This window comes from Coenobita brevimanus, chromosome 87 (genome assembly GCF_032717465.1).
Source record: "Coenobita brevimanus isolate Jiangsu-jjx chromosome 87, ASM3271746v2, whole genome shotgun sequence".
Classification (NCBI taxonomy): domain Eukaryota; kingdom Metazoa; phylum Arthropoda; class Malacostraca; order Decapoda; family Coenobitidae; genus Coenobita; species Coenobita brevimanus.
Genome location: NC_137040.1, coordinates 7,861,397 through 7,876,159, shown reverse-complemented (window position 1 = coordinate 7,876,159; position 14,763 = coordinate 7,861,397). Strand labels below are relative to the sequence as shown.

The 14,763-nt window shown below is 44.3% G+C and overlaps 1 protein-coding gene across 1 annotated transcript in view; it reads right to left on the bottom strand.

Annotated features, from left to right (window-relative positions):
- The window catches only part of LOC145411056 (peptidyl-prolyl cis-trans isomerase FKBP4-like), a 243,087-nt gene that overhangs the window by 150,949 nt on the left and 77,375 nt on the right, over positions 1-14,763 (bottom strand). The window contains exon 4 of the mRNA XM_080281129.1: positions 8,760-8,902. Coding sequence (XP_080137255.1) covers positions 8,760-8,902 — 143 coding nt within the window. The remainder of the gene's footprint in view (positions 1-8,759; positions 8,903-14,763) is intronic.

Here is a 14,763-nt window from a genome sequence, read left to right as displayed (position 1 = left end):
TCCTTGGTGTAACATACAATACATCAATGTCATTTAAACAACACATCACAAACATTAAAAATAAAATAACACCAAGACTCAATGCCTAAAGGTCACTTGCCCATACAACATTCGGACACAACAAAGAAACCACCACCACAGTATACAAACAATACATACGTTCAGTGATGAATTATGCAAGCCCTGCCTGGGCTTCTAACCTCACCAAAACACACTACAAAACTCTACAGACCATACAGAACAAGGCCCTAAAAATAATCACAGGCAGCACAGCTACTACACACACAGACCACCTACATCAAGAAACCAAAGTCCTCAAAGTCAAGGATCACCTAGACATGAGAGGCACCCAGTTTCTTGCTGAAGCCTCCACAAACTCACAACATCCACTACATTACATGGCAGCACATCCACCCACACCAAGGAACATCAAAACAACACCCAGCACACGATACCATACACAAATACTGTCATCTCTACCCCCTCGCCCACCTCAGACCAGCTTCCAGAAGCATATCCACACTCAAATCACTCGCTGCTCCATTCAGACACTTAAAGACAACACACACAGCTGCATGCACGGCCTCCTGACATCCACCCTTCTGAATCCTATCTTCCTCGTGAGGACAGGGTCCACTTGGCCAGGCTGAGATGTGGGCACCATCCAGCCCTCTTAAACTACCACAAGAGGCTGGATGACTCCGTCGCTGATGCCTGTCCAGGATGCAACACAGCACCCCCATACTATTAAGCACATTATGGAAGACTGCATTGCACACAATCACCTACGCCAACAACACAACATACACTCTTTGAGAGCTCTGTGGGAAAGCCTGGTCTCGGCCATGGCCTTCCTAACGGACTCGGGGCTGTTTGGCCAGACTGCCTAGGGAACAACTACTACTACTACTACCACATCCACACCACAACGCTCCTTTATATCCTCATTTGTCAGCCTGTCTCCATGTGACTCCACAGGCTCCTCTTAAATAACTCATTTCCACTGCTCTCACTCTTGACTTGTGTCCTTCCAACATTGCCCAAGCTTCACCTCCATAAGTTAGAGTTGGTATCACAATACTATCATGTAGTAACTTTTTCACTTCCATGCTCACTTCCCTGTTCCTTATCACTGCTTTCAAGGAACCAGCAACCTTTCTTCCTTGTTGTACCCTTTCAAGCACTTCACCCTCCAAACTTCCATCCTTACACATCACACTCCCCAAGTACTTAAAAGTACTCACATTTTCCATTTCTTCACCATCCAACCTCACTGTACATTCACTGACTTCAACTCTCTCAAAAACCATCACTTTATTCTTCCCTACATTCACCTTTAGATTCCGTTTCTTACACACTCTCCCAAACTCATCCACCAAACCTTGCAGCTCCCCTTCTTCTTCACTTAACAACACAGTATCATCTGCAAACAACAGTACAGGGAGTTTCCAAACACTACCCTCTCTCACTAGGGCCACTCTAACATCCACTGCCCTACTTTTACCTCTTTTATTACCCCATCCATGTACAGACTGAACAACCATGGAGACATGACACATCCCTGTTTCAACCCAACCTTCAAAGAGAAAAATTCACTCAGTTCACCATCCACACGCACTGCAGCCTTAGCACCATCATACATACTCTTCACAGCATTCAACAACTTCCCATCTACTCCATATATTCTTAATACTTTCCACAATCCTTGTCTAACCACCCTGTCATATGCTTTCTCCACATCCATGAAAGCCGCATACAACTTCTTTCCCTTCTCTAGAAACTTTTCCACTAAAGATCTAAGAATGAATATCTGATCTACACAACCTTTTCCCTTCCAAAAGCCTCCCTATTCTTCTCCAATTAATTCCTCTGTTATTTCCCTAACTCTGTCAATAAGTACCCTACCATACATTTTCCTCTTACACTAAGAAGACAAATGCCGCTATGATTACCACACACTTCTTTTTCCCTTTTTCCTTTGTACAAGGGAATAACTATACCTGACTTCCAATCTTCCAGGACACTACCTTCTTCCCAAGCCAATCTGCACATCTTCCACATCCATTCTACTACTATCTCTCCCCCATGCTTCAGCAATTCACCACACACTCCATCAATTCCTGGGGCTTTCCCCATTTTGACTTTCTTTATTGCTTCCACAACTTCTATCCTACTGATTTCTTTCTGTCTTCTCACCTCCCCCCTATTCCCAGCCATTCCCCAGCCACTTATACTCGCATTGCTTCCATTCTTTATGTTCAAAAATTCCTTAAAGTGTTCTCTCCATCTGCTCACTTTTTCTCCCATCTCCACTAGTAATCTACCATTTTTATCTTTCACTCCCCTACTAACTTCATTGCCACCCTGTCTTACGCTCTTCACCTCTTTCTGGAACATTTTCTTACAGTCCCTCCACTTTACACTCAAATTTCTTCCAAATTCTTCATCCACTCTCTTCTTACTCTCTCTTAGCAATCTTTCACTTCTCTCCTCCTTTCTACATATAACTCTCTCTTCCGCCTCTCAACTTCTTCTATGCCCCTATTTCTCATCCATTCATTGTATGTTTTCTTCTTTTGTGCCACAGCCTGTCTCACCTCTTCATTCCACCATGCTGTTCCTTGCACCCCTTCCATCTTCTCTTCACTCCATACACCACATCACATGCTGCACAGATTTCTTCTATGAATATCTTGCACACACCTTCCACGTCCCCCATCTGCTCCAATTCATATTTGGCCAATCGTTCCTCCACTTCTCTTTTATATTCTGCCATTTTCTCATCCTCTTGTAACCTTTCCACTCTCCTTGCAACTACTCCTTCCTCCTGTACTTCCCTTCTTCTGTTTCTCCATCTTACTTGGGTCTTGATTCTGGCCACCACCAAGTAGTGGTCAGAATGTCCACTACCCCAACCTCTATAAGCTCTTGCATCCATTACACATCTTCGCATTGTTTCACCGACACACACATAATCAATCATTGCCTTCCTTTCATTCAGTTCACCACCCACCCTTTTCATCACTCGCCATGTATACCTGTGGATCATTTGGGAAGATGCTTGCGGATATACACGTCAACCGGCGGTGCTCCGTGCCCCAAATTGTGACAGCTATGCACGTCAACCAGCGCGTAGGGGTTAATGGGTTTATTCTTGCTACCTGCAGAGGACTAGTTCAGTTCTAGGGAAACTTTCTGAAATGGACGGGTTAGTTAACCCCTAATGTCCCAATCGCATCAATAGATGTGATTTGAGTTTTATGCCAAAATGCCTAATCGCATCAATTGAGCAGGGCCTATAAAAAACTGCGGAGCACTTCCTCTGTCCTGATTATGACATACATGGCTTCAGGCCAATAAGAACTCACCCCTGAGTGGTGTGAATGGGGGATTGGACCAACCTGGGCAGTGGGTGGGCACCCCCCCCCCTCTGGGCCGCCTCCATGCCACCCTCTACCTCACTCCCTTACTCCTTCCTTGTCCCCCATCACCCTCCCACCCCTCCACACACCTGCATCTCTCCTCCCACCACCACATGTGTCCTTTCCCACCCACTCTCGCCCCTCATCCCACCATGCTAGCTTTGTGTCCCCCCTGAACCCCATCCCATCCCTCCCTCCTTGTCCCTCACTACCCTCCCACCCCCTACAGACCCCCGAGAGGTATCAGGGCGCCAAGATGTTACAGAACACATTGATTTGCATTCTTTTCATGTGAAAATTTGGTTATTTTTCCAACCCCCGTACCTATAGGCCTACTCCCCACAACTTACTTTATCTTCCCACAGCCTGGTAATCTCCCCACACCTACATACACCTGTTTTCATGGTTGGTGACCTGTTTCAATAAGAAAAATCTGTAGTTATCAAAATTTTCATGTGTTAGAGTATTTTCGAAGGGTAACTATTATAAACCTTTTCAACCTTGACAGGTGATTGTGCAGTAACCACTTGGCCTACGGGGGTGCGGATTGCATTGTCAGATGTGTAAATTCTTCCTCTTTAGCCAGAACACAATCCATTTTGCCCTTGGTGAAAGTCGCCAAAACACCCCTGAATTGCAGTTGTGGGAGGTACCCTGCCTGAAATAATTGCGGTCTTTAGGGGTTAAACAGCCTTTATTATCATGGAACTCTCCGAAGCTGAATTAAATAATCTAGAGATGAAAAGAATAAATTTTTAAAACTGTCACTGGATTCATGGGGTTAATGTTTCTAGAATCTATATACTCACTGACCATCCACACCTTTTTTTTTGTCCTATGAGGAAAACTGCAATCAGAGGCTACAATACTGTCCCAATTTTTAAGGTGACATGCCCCACTCACTCCCACAAGGCATTACGTGAGGAAACATACTCCAACCATCCCCTGGATATAATCCCTCAAAGGTTCAATCCAGTTGGAGCACTTGAACCCACTAAACCACCAGGTATTTACAGGAAACTATTTGCCTTGTCTATCAGAGTAGACTGTGGTCACACTTAACCCCCCTGCGCACCGTAAGTTTCTGTAAGTGTGTGTGAGTTGATCAGAGAAAATGCCACGAGAGCAGGCTGGACCAATGCATAAAGGAAAACATTCCCATGTATTTTATTTGTCCCAGAAATTGGTGATAATGATATGAATTGTATACGATCATCTTCCCTGATGTTTGTACTTTACAGTAAGCGGAGCAGCCGTGGCTCAGTGGGTTAGAGCGCTCCGCTCTGACCGAAGGGTCGGAGGATCGAATCCACCCAAGGGTCATTGGTAGACATCAGGAAGGGCATCCGGTCATAAAATGCTACACGCTCCAGTCCAAAAGTCGTCTACCCAGGGGCAACGCCTTAGCCCTTGAGGGATACCAGGCGTAAAACCAAATTATTTTTTATTTTATAGTAAGCTAATAAAAACACACAAAACTGATAAGCAAAAGTACTGTGAAAGTACCGAAATGAGGTGAGAATACTGTTGTTCAACAGTGAAAATTACTGCCCTACAATCCAGCACAAAATTATGCCTGCATAATGCAATGGAAAGGTGAAAGGGTGAGAGAATGGGATTATGGTTTAGGTATATGTGCGGGAGTCAATGAGAATGAGAGGGCAAGAGAGGGAGTATGTCTGATGATAAACACAAAGTGGAAGGAGAATAAAAGAGAGTATGGAACATTGGGTGCAAGGATTGTATAGGTGAGGATGATTTTTTTTTTTTTTTTTTTTTTTTTTTTTTTTTTTTGTATCCAACTCTGGGCATAGGCTTCACAGCCTGCTATCAAGGCCCAGCAGTCCTCCTACATACCATACACCTCTACATGGCACCACTTTGGTGCTAACACCCACTGTCCATATTGAATACATGCTAGGGCTGCCTCATACAGGACTGGTGTATTGGTATTAGCGGGGGTATTTTTACCGTCCATATTGAATACATGCTAGGGATGTCTCATACAGGACTGGTGTATTGGTATTAGCGGGGGTATTTTTACGACACGTCGGAGGTCTTCTGGTAGATCAGTAAACCCTGATTTAATGAAATGCAAATCCTTAAACTGTTCCCTGTCCCAGCCAGGATTTGAACCTGGGTCCGTAAGGACTGCAGGCCACCTCTCTACCGATTGAGCCACCGTGGGCAATTGTATATGTGTATGCCCCCACAGAGGATCGAGTGGCAAGAGTGAAAGATGAGTTTTGGGCGAGAGTAGAAGCATGTATGGACGAGTTTGAGAGGAGCGAGAGAGTGCTGTTGATTGGGGACATGAATGGCAAAGTTGGGAATGTACAAGTGGATGGAGTGGTTGGTCAGTGGGGTGTGCCAGCTGAAGTAGATGGAAATGGTAGTGCTTTGGTGGACATCTGTGCTGGTAAGGGGTTGGCAATAGCCAACACCTACTTTCGTCATAAGATGATCCACCGGTATACATGGAGAGTAATGAGGAGGATGGATGGTGAACTTGTTGAACGAAAGGCAATGATAGACTACGTGTGTGTGGATGGGCGAATGAGAAGACAAGTGTTGGATGCAAGAGTGTGGAAAAGGTGGGGGAATGGAGTCTCGGACCATCACTTAGTGATGGCCAAGGTAGAGCTGCAAAGAAAGTGGTTGAGGAGACGAAGGGGAAGACAGGAGGATGTAGCTCCTGTGAGAAGAGTGGAGAAATTGCAAGATAGTAAGAAAAGGACAGAGTATAAGAGCATTGTGGAAGAAAGATTGGAAAGGTATGAGCTAGAGCAGATGGAAGGGGTGGAAGACGTATGTAAGATATTCACGGAAGAGATAGGCGCAGCATGTGAGGCGGTTTGTGGAGTGAAGAGGAGATGCAAGGGTGTGCAAGGGACAGCATGGTGGAATGATGAGGTGAAACGAGCTGTGGAACAAAAGAAGAAGGCATATAGTGAATGGCTAGCGAGTAGAGGTAGGGGAGAAGATGAGAGAGAGAAGAGAGAGGTATATGTGAGCAGGAGAAGGGAGGTCAAGAGATTGGTGAAGGAGAGTAAGAAGAAAGTGGATGAAGAGTTTGGGAGGAATCTGAGTGTGAAATGGAGGGAGAGTAAGAAATTGTTTTGGAAGGAGGTAAAGAAAGTAAGGCAGTGTGAAAGGGGAAATAGTAGGGGAGTAAAAGATAGGAATAATAGATTGTTGGTGGAGAAGAGAGAGAAACTGAGGAGATGGAAGGAGCACTGTGAGGATTTGTTGAATGTAAAGAGTGAGAGCAGTGCAAGTATAAGTGGTTGGGGAATGGCTGGGAGAAGAAGAGATGAGAGGAGGGAGGAAGAGATTAGTAGGGCAAAGTAGTGGAAGCGATGAAGAAGATTAAGTTGGGAAAGGCCCCAGGAATTGATGAAGTGTGTGGTGAAATGCTTAGGTATGGTGATGAGATTGTTGAGGAGTGGATATGGAAGTCGTGTAGATTGGCTTGGGAAGAGGGAAGGGTTCCAGAGGACTGGAAATCAGGTATAATTGTTCCCATATACAAAGGAAAAAGGGAGAGAGAAATATGTGGTAACCATAGGGGTATTTGCCTTCTTAGTTTGACTGGAAAAATATATGGTAGAATACTCATTCATAGGGTTAGGCATATGACAAAGGAGCTAGTTGGAGAAGAACAAGGGGGATTTAGGAAGGGAAAAGGGTGTGTAGATCAGATATTTGTTCTAAGATGTTTAGTGGAGAAGTATCCAGAGAAGGGAAGGAAAGTGTATGCTGCCTTCATGGACTTGGAGAAAGCTTATGACAGAATAGATAGGCAAGGTATGTGGAAGATATTAAGAATATATGGAGTGGAGGGGAAATTGCTGAGTGCTGTGAAGAATATGTACGAGGGAGCTAAGGCTACGGTGCGAGTGGATGGTGAGCTGAGTGAGTTCTTTGATCTCAATGTGGGACTGAAACAGGGTTGTGTGATGTCTCCATGGCTGTTTAATATATACATGGATGGGGTTGTGAAGGAGGTGCAAGGTAGGGCAGTGGATGTGGGGGTGGCTCTAATGAATGAGGGTGAGATTTGGAAGCTTCCGGTGTTGCCGTTTGCTGATGATACAGTATTGTTGAGTGAAGATGAATGGGAGTTTCAAGGTTTGGTGAATAAATTTGGGACAGTGTGTAGGAGGAGGAATCTGAAAGTTAATGTAAACAAAAGTAAAGTTATGGTGTTTGAGAGGAATGAAGTCACATAGTGTGCAGTGAGGTTGGATGGTGAGGATATGGAGAATGTGAGTGCATTCAAGTACTTGGGTAGTGTGATGAGTAAGGATGGAACTTTGGGGGATGAAGTGTGTGAAAGGGTACAGCAGGGAAGGAAGGTTGTTGGTACACTGAAAGCAGTGATGAGGAATAGGGAGGTGAGTATGGAGGTTAAGAAGTCACTGCATGATAGTATTGTGATCCCTACCCTGATGTATGGAAGCGAGGCGTGGACCTTGCAAGAGGGGAACAAGTCAAGAGTGAGAGCAGTGGAAATGAGTTACTTGAGGGGAGCATGTGGAGTGACGTGGAGGGACAGGTTTACGAATAAAGAAGTGAAGGAACGTTGTGGGGTGGATGTGGTTGAGAAGATTAGGAGAAATACACTGAGGTGGTTTGGACATGTGAAGAGAATGGAGAATGAAAGACTGACTAAGAGGGTGTATGTAGGTGAGGTGGAGGGAGGGAGAGGGAGGGGTAGACCGAGGATGAGGTGGAGGGATGGAGTTGAGAGGTATATGGGGGGGGGTGAGTTGGGGGGAGGGTAGTCAAATGGTGGGTGACAGAGCGACTTGGAGGCGTTTTGTCTGCGGCCACCCTTTGCGGGATTAGGGCATCGGGCTCTAGATAGATAGATAGATAGATAATGCAAGAGCCAAGTATATGTCTAGATGATGAATTTCAAAAGCTTTCACATGGTGTTGTCGGAATTCTGATACGACCAATGTTTTTGAGTAAATTGCAATAAATCATGCGCGCTCCCCCCTCCCCCCCAAACCAAAAACCGAGAGAATGCCGACTGTTTGAGAGTGCTGTCCTGAAAATAAACACCCTCCCCTATGATGCACCAAATACTGATGCATTTCATGCTAAAATAAAATTTTTTGTGAATATTTTTGTCCAGCATTGCCTAATCGGCATCCCTTCGAACCAACACTGACATGTGCATCATTGTGTGTCATTGGTTCCTCTTCAGATTAACACTTTTTTCACTTGTTTCGAGTCATTGTACACGAGGTGTTAAAGAGAAACTGGGGAAAAATGAACATATAACCAATAAAACTTCATCTAGATTCCTAATACTGTACCAAACTGTACCTCAAAGATCAGCGTTGCATTGGGTGGGATCTTCGGAGGACTTCCTTGTGTTCCATACGCATATCCACTCTTACATATTAATTTGGCCAACTCCCCTTTCTTCATACTGGACACACCTAGGTCCCATGCTTTGATCACCTCTCCTAAAAAAGATTAAAAGAGATTTGTAAACTTGTACTACACATTATTTTCACATGCATCCTTCATAATCACCATATCTGCAATCATCATCCCAAATCTAATCTTTATAACTACAGTACCCCATAGTGTGATGGTCAGAAGTAAACGACACAAAGTAAAACTTAAAAGTTAGTTGAGGGGAAAATGTAGTAACTAGAAACATAGGTGAGACAACTATCATGTTCAGTGAAATGGGCAACACAATTACTCACACATCATTCAAATCCCCATAATCCTGGGTTATCCTAAAAAAACATACATTTTTTTACTGTAGTTGAGTGACAAGCCAAATGGTTTCCTGTACACCAGGAAACCATTTACTATGCTGGATGGTAACCATATAACCAAATTATGGCACCTGGTGGTTTGGTGGGAAATGAAGGTGCTCCAATATGATTAAGCCTGTGTAGCTTTATATCCAACGGGTAGCTGGGGTTTAATGCTCATGTAATGCCACTCAGGGACGAGTGAGGCTGGTTATTCTCATCTTAAATGTTAGGACCAACTTGTCTAGCCCCGGGTTCCTATGCTCCTCATGGGGCGACACAGGATTAGATGATAGATGGATGGATGCCATCCATCCACCCATCATCCAATCCCACATTGCACCACGAGGAGCATAAGAGCCCGGGGCTAGGCAGTTGGTCCCGACATTTAAGATGAGAGTGACCAGCCTCGTTCATCCCTGAGTGGCATTACATAAGCAATCAACCCTAACCACCCCTTGGATATAAACCTTCACCGGCTCAGTCCGACTCCAGCACATAATTACCCACTAAACCACCAGGCGCCAGTATTTGGTTATATGGTTACCACCCAGAGTAGTAATGGTTTCCTGGTGTACAGGAAACCATTTGGCTTGTCACTCAGTGTAGTCACCCACAGGCAGAAGGAAGAGGAAAAAATGAAGGAAAGAAAGACAGAATAGGGAGTGTAAAGTCACCCGTAGGCAGAAGGACAAGGAACGAATGAAGGAAAGAAAGACAAAAGCGGTTGGAAGGAAAGAAGGATGGAGGAGAGGAAAGGGCAGACACCTGAGAGCAGCACTACATCGAGTGAGTGGATGGTGAGCGCCCCCACCTACCACAAATGGATGGATGCATTCAAATAAACTCTGGCAGACAGCCAATTTATTAAACATCACATTTACAAGAGGGTGCCAAACCCTCTCCATGTGCTCTCTTGTGCAAACTCATTCAACCAACTCCATCTCATGTCAATATCCTGGCCTCATCAACTTCATTATCATACAGCACTTCCTCATGCACTCAATTTACCATATCCATCCACCTTCTTGGCCTATCATGCCTCCTTCCACTTTAAACCTATTACAGTAATCATTCTAATATCCGGACGCCCAATAGCCGAACATCCCCACTACCCGGACATAATCGTCCTGGGATCCAATATTCCCAAAATGGTCCGAAAACCCCCCAAAATAAAAAAAATAAACGATTTTTTCCCGCCCGTAATTTGAACTTGCTGTAAGTAGGCAGAATGTTTCATACTGTACTTTTTTCCATACTATACTTACCTCATTTCACTCTTTAATGTCCTTTATTGGTGTGAATAGGATGCTAGGAGCTATGCATGTGAAGTAGGAATGTGTTTTTCTGAGTTAGGCTAGGTTAGGGTCCATAAGTACCAGAATGTTTATTAATGTATGAACATACTTCTAAACCCTCAATTTATGTTCCTTTTGCATTTATTTCAGTCGTTTATGTGCCTTATTGGTGTGATTTGGGTCTTAAATAGGTGCTATGCATGTCCAGAGGGAGTTGTATAGGTGTTTCTCTGAGTTAGGGTCCATAAGTACAAGTCCATACGCTGGGGCCCAATATCCATACAGAACCAATATCCGGACCTACCTATGGCTCTATTACATCGGATATTGGAGTGATTACTGTAATATATCGGTAACCATATCATCCTATCTACAGCCACTCTATCCACATCTCACAACCCTCTACTACCATTCTATCCACATCATCATCTGAATTCTACATACTCTCTTCTACCCAATTATTAACAAAATTCCCTACTACACTTCTTTCAAATATCGTTTCGTATCCTATCCAATCTCCACATTTCACACACATTCCTCAACAGTACGACTCACACGGATATATACTTGAGTGTGTAAGTTTGGACATGAAGATGTGGTAATGCCTACAATAACACACAGGAAAGCATTTACAACACTGGATGGTAACCTTATATCCAACCAACACATCTTCCCTACATGACAACAAGTGGGTGGGCGGAGGGTTAGTGATCCTCCCCGGAAAACAACTAAAAATACGAGCAAGAAGCCTCGGACCAGGACTGACCAAAAGGGGCCGACTGAGGACTGAACTAATGACTTGGTATGGATAGCTACATGGAATGTACGGGATGCAAATGATGAGGTGAAAGAAAGAGAGATTGTCCAGGTGCTTGAGGGTGCAAAAGTGGAAGTATGTGGATTAACTGAAACTAAATGACGAGGTGAAAGTGTGAGAGAATGGGAGAATGGATGGGATATATGTGCAGGGGCAGGTGAGAATCAGAGGGCAAAAGGAGTGTGTAGTCTTGTTAGTAACAGATGGAAGGAGAATATAAGAGATTATGGATCAGTTGGCTCAAGAATTGTGTGGGTAAGATTGAAAGTTGGACTACAAATGTGCGCGACTGTATGCGCCAGCGCAAGATCGTGCAAGCAGAGTGAGAGAAGAGTTCTGGACAAATGTGGAAGCGTGCATGGAAATGTTTGAATGGATGAGAGAGTGTTTCTGATTGGAGATATAAATGGAAACGTAGGGAACAGGAAGGTGGATGGAGTAGTTGGTGAGTGGGGTGTGCCTGGAGAGATGGATGAGAATGGCAGTGCTTTAGAGGACATTTGTGCCAGGAGGGGGTTGGTGGTAGCCAATAACCTCTTCAGGCACAAAATGATCCACAGGTATAGGTGGAGAGTGATGAGAAGGGTAGGTGGTGAACTGAATGAATGAAAGGCAATGATAATGTGTGTGTGGATGAAAGGGAGAGAAGGTGTATAATGGATGCAACAGTGTATAGAGGTTGGGGGAGTGGACTTTTGGACCACCACTTGGTGGTGATCATAATTAAAGTCCAAGTAAAATGGAGAAATAGACGAAGTGAAGAACAGGAGGAAGTAGTTCTTGCAAGTAAGGTGGAAAAGTTACAGGAAGATGGAAAAAGGGTAGAATATAAGAGGGAAATGGAAGAGCGATTGGGTAAATACAGATTGGAGCAGATGGGGACCTGGAAGGTATGTGCAAGATATTCACAGAAAAAATCTGTGCAGCATTGAGGTGGTGTGTGTGGAGAGAAGATGAAAGAGGGAGCAGGAAACAGCACAGTGGACTGAAGAGGCGAGAGAGGGTGTGGCACAAAAGAAGAATGCACATAGTGAGTGGATGAGAAACAGGGGTGTGGAAGAAGTTGAGAGACAGAAGAGAGAGTTACATGTAGAGAGGAAGAGTGAGGTGAAAAGATTAGTAAGAGGGTGTAAGAAGAGAGTGGATGAGGAATTTGGAAGGAACTTGAGTGTAAAGTGGTGGGAATGTAAGAAAATGTTCTGGAAAGAGGTAAAGCGAGTTAGGCAGGGTGCCAAAGAAGTTAGTTGGGGAGTGGTAGATTACTAGTGGAGAAGGGAGAAAAAGTGAGTAGATGAAGAGAACACTTTCATGAATTGCTGAACATAGAGAATGAAAGTAATGCAAGTATAACTGGCTGGGGAATGGCTAGGAGAAGGGGGGATGTAAGAAGAGAGGAAGAAATCAGTAGGATGGAAGCTGTGAAAGCAATGAAGAAAGTTAAAATGGGGAAAACCCAAGGAACTGATGGAGTGTGTGGTAAAATGCTGATGCACAAAGGAGAGACAGTAGTTGAATGGATATGGAAGATGTGCAGATTGGCCTGGGAGGAAGGCAGAGTCCCAGAGGACTGGAAGTCAGGTATAATTATTCTCCTGTACAAAGGAAAAGGGGAAAAATAAGTGTGTGGTAATCATAGGGGCACTGTCTTCTTAGTGTACTGTAACTGGAAAAGTATATGGTAGGATACTTACTGACAGGGAAATAACAGAGGAATTAGTTGGAGAAGAACAGGGAGGTTTTAGAAGGGGAAGAGGTTGTGTAGATCAGATATTCATTCTTAGATCTTTAGTGGAAAAGTTTCTAGAGAAGGGAAAGAAGTTGTATGCGACCCTCATCCACTTGGGGAAAGCATATGACAGGGTGGATAGACAAGGATTGTGGAAAGTATTAGGAATACATGAAGCATATGGGAAGTTGTCGAAGGCCACAACGAGTATGTACAAGGGTATAAGGCCGCAGTGCGTGTCGATAGTGAACTGAGTGAATTTTTCTATTTGAAGGCTGGATTGAAACAAGCATATGTCAGGGTGGATACACAAGGATTGTGGAAATTATCAAGAATACATGGAGTAGATGGGAAGTTGCTGAAGGCCACGAAGAGTATGTACGAGGGTGTACGGCTGCAGTGCGCGTGAATAGTGAACTGAGTGAATTTTTCTATTTGAAGGCTGGATTGAAACAAGGGTGTGTCATGTCCACATGACTGTTCAACCTGCATATGGATGGGGTTATAAAAGAGATACAAGGTAGGGTAGTGGATGTTGGAGTGGCCCTAGTAAGAGAAGGCAGTGATTGGAAACTACCTTGTTGTTTGAACTCGATTCTGTGTTGTTAAGTGAAGACGAAGGGGAGCCACAAGGCTTGGTGGATGAGTTTGGAAGAGTGTGTAAGAAACAGAATCTATAGGTGAATGTAGGGAAGAGTAAAGTTATGGTCTTCAAGAGAAGTGAAGTCAGTGAATGTACAGTGAAGCTGGATGAGGAGGAAATGGAAAACGTGAGTGCGTTTAAGTACTTGGGTAGTGTTATGAGTAAGGATGGATGTTTTGAGGGAGAAGTGCTTGACGGCGCAACAGGGAAGAAAGGTTGCTGGTTCCTTGAATGCAGTGATAAGAAACAGGGAAGTGGGCATGGAAGTGAAGAAGCTACTGCATGACAGTATTGTTATACCAACTCTGATGCACAGAAGGGAAGCTTAGACCTTGTTGGAGGAACAAAGTCAAGAGTGAGAGCAGTGGAAATGAGTTATCTGAGAGGAGCATGTGGAGTCACATGGAGAGACAGAATGACAAGTGAGGATGTGAAGGAGTGTTGTGGTGTGGATGTGGATGTGATAGGAAGCATTAAGGCAAACATCATGAGGTGGTTTGGACATGTGGAGAGGATGGAGTGAGAAACTGACAAGGAGAGTGTATGTGAATGAGGTGGAGGGGGGAAGAGGGAGGGGGAGGCCAAGGATGAGATGGAGGGATGGGGTGGAGAGGTTTATGAGAGAGGGAGGTGTGAGCTGGGAGCAGGGCAATGAATTGGCGGGGGACAGGGTGACATGGAGGCACTTTGTTTGTGGCCAACTCTTACGGGATTAAGGCATCTGGCAATAGATAGACAGATGTTAATATGAGCAATAACATACCTTCATGCAATCCTCTTGCAGCTTCCACACTGACCTCTGTTTGGTACAATGATGTCACAGCATCAACCTCTTCTCTTCCCTGTGCCATTCCACTTTCCACTTTCTTTGCATATTCAACTATTTTCTGTTACTGCATCAAGGTACTTCAAATTCCTTCAGTGAATAGTCCTTCCATTCACCATTACATCACACTGAAAGTCCTCGTTTGACAACTAGCTCTCACTTTCCCCTCTTTTCTACTGCTGCACCAAGATACTTAAATTTCTTCACCAACGTATCTTTTTCTATTCACCGTGACATCACAAGAAAAT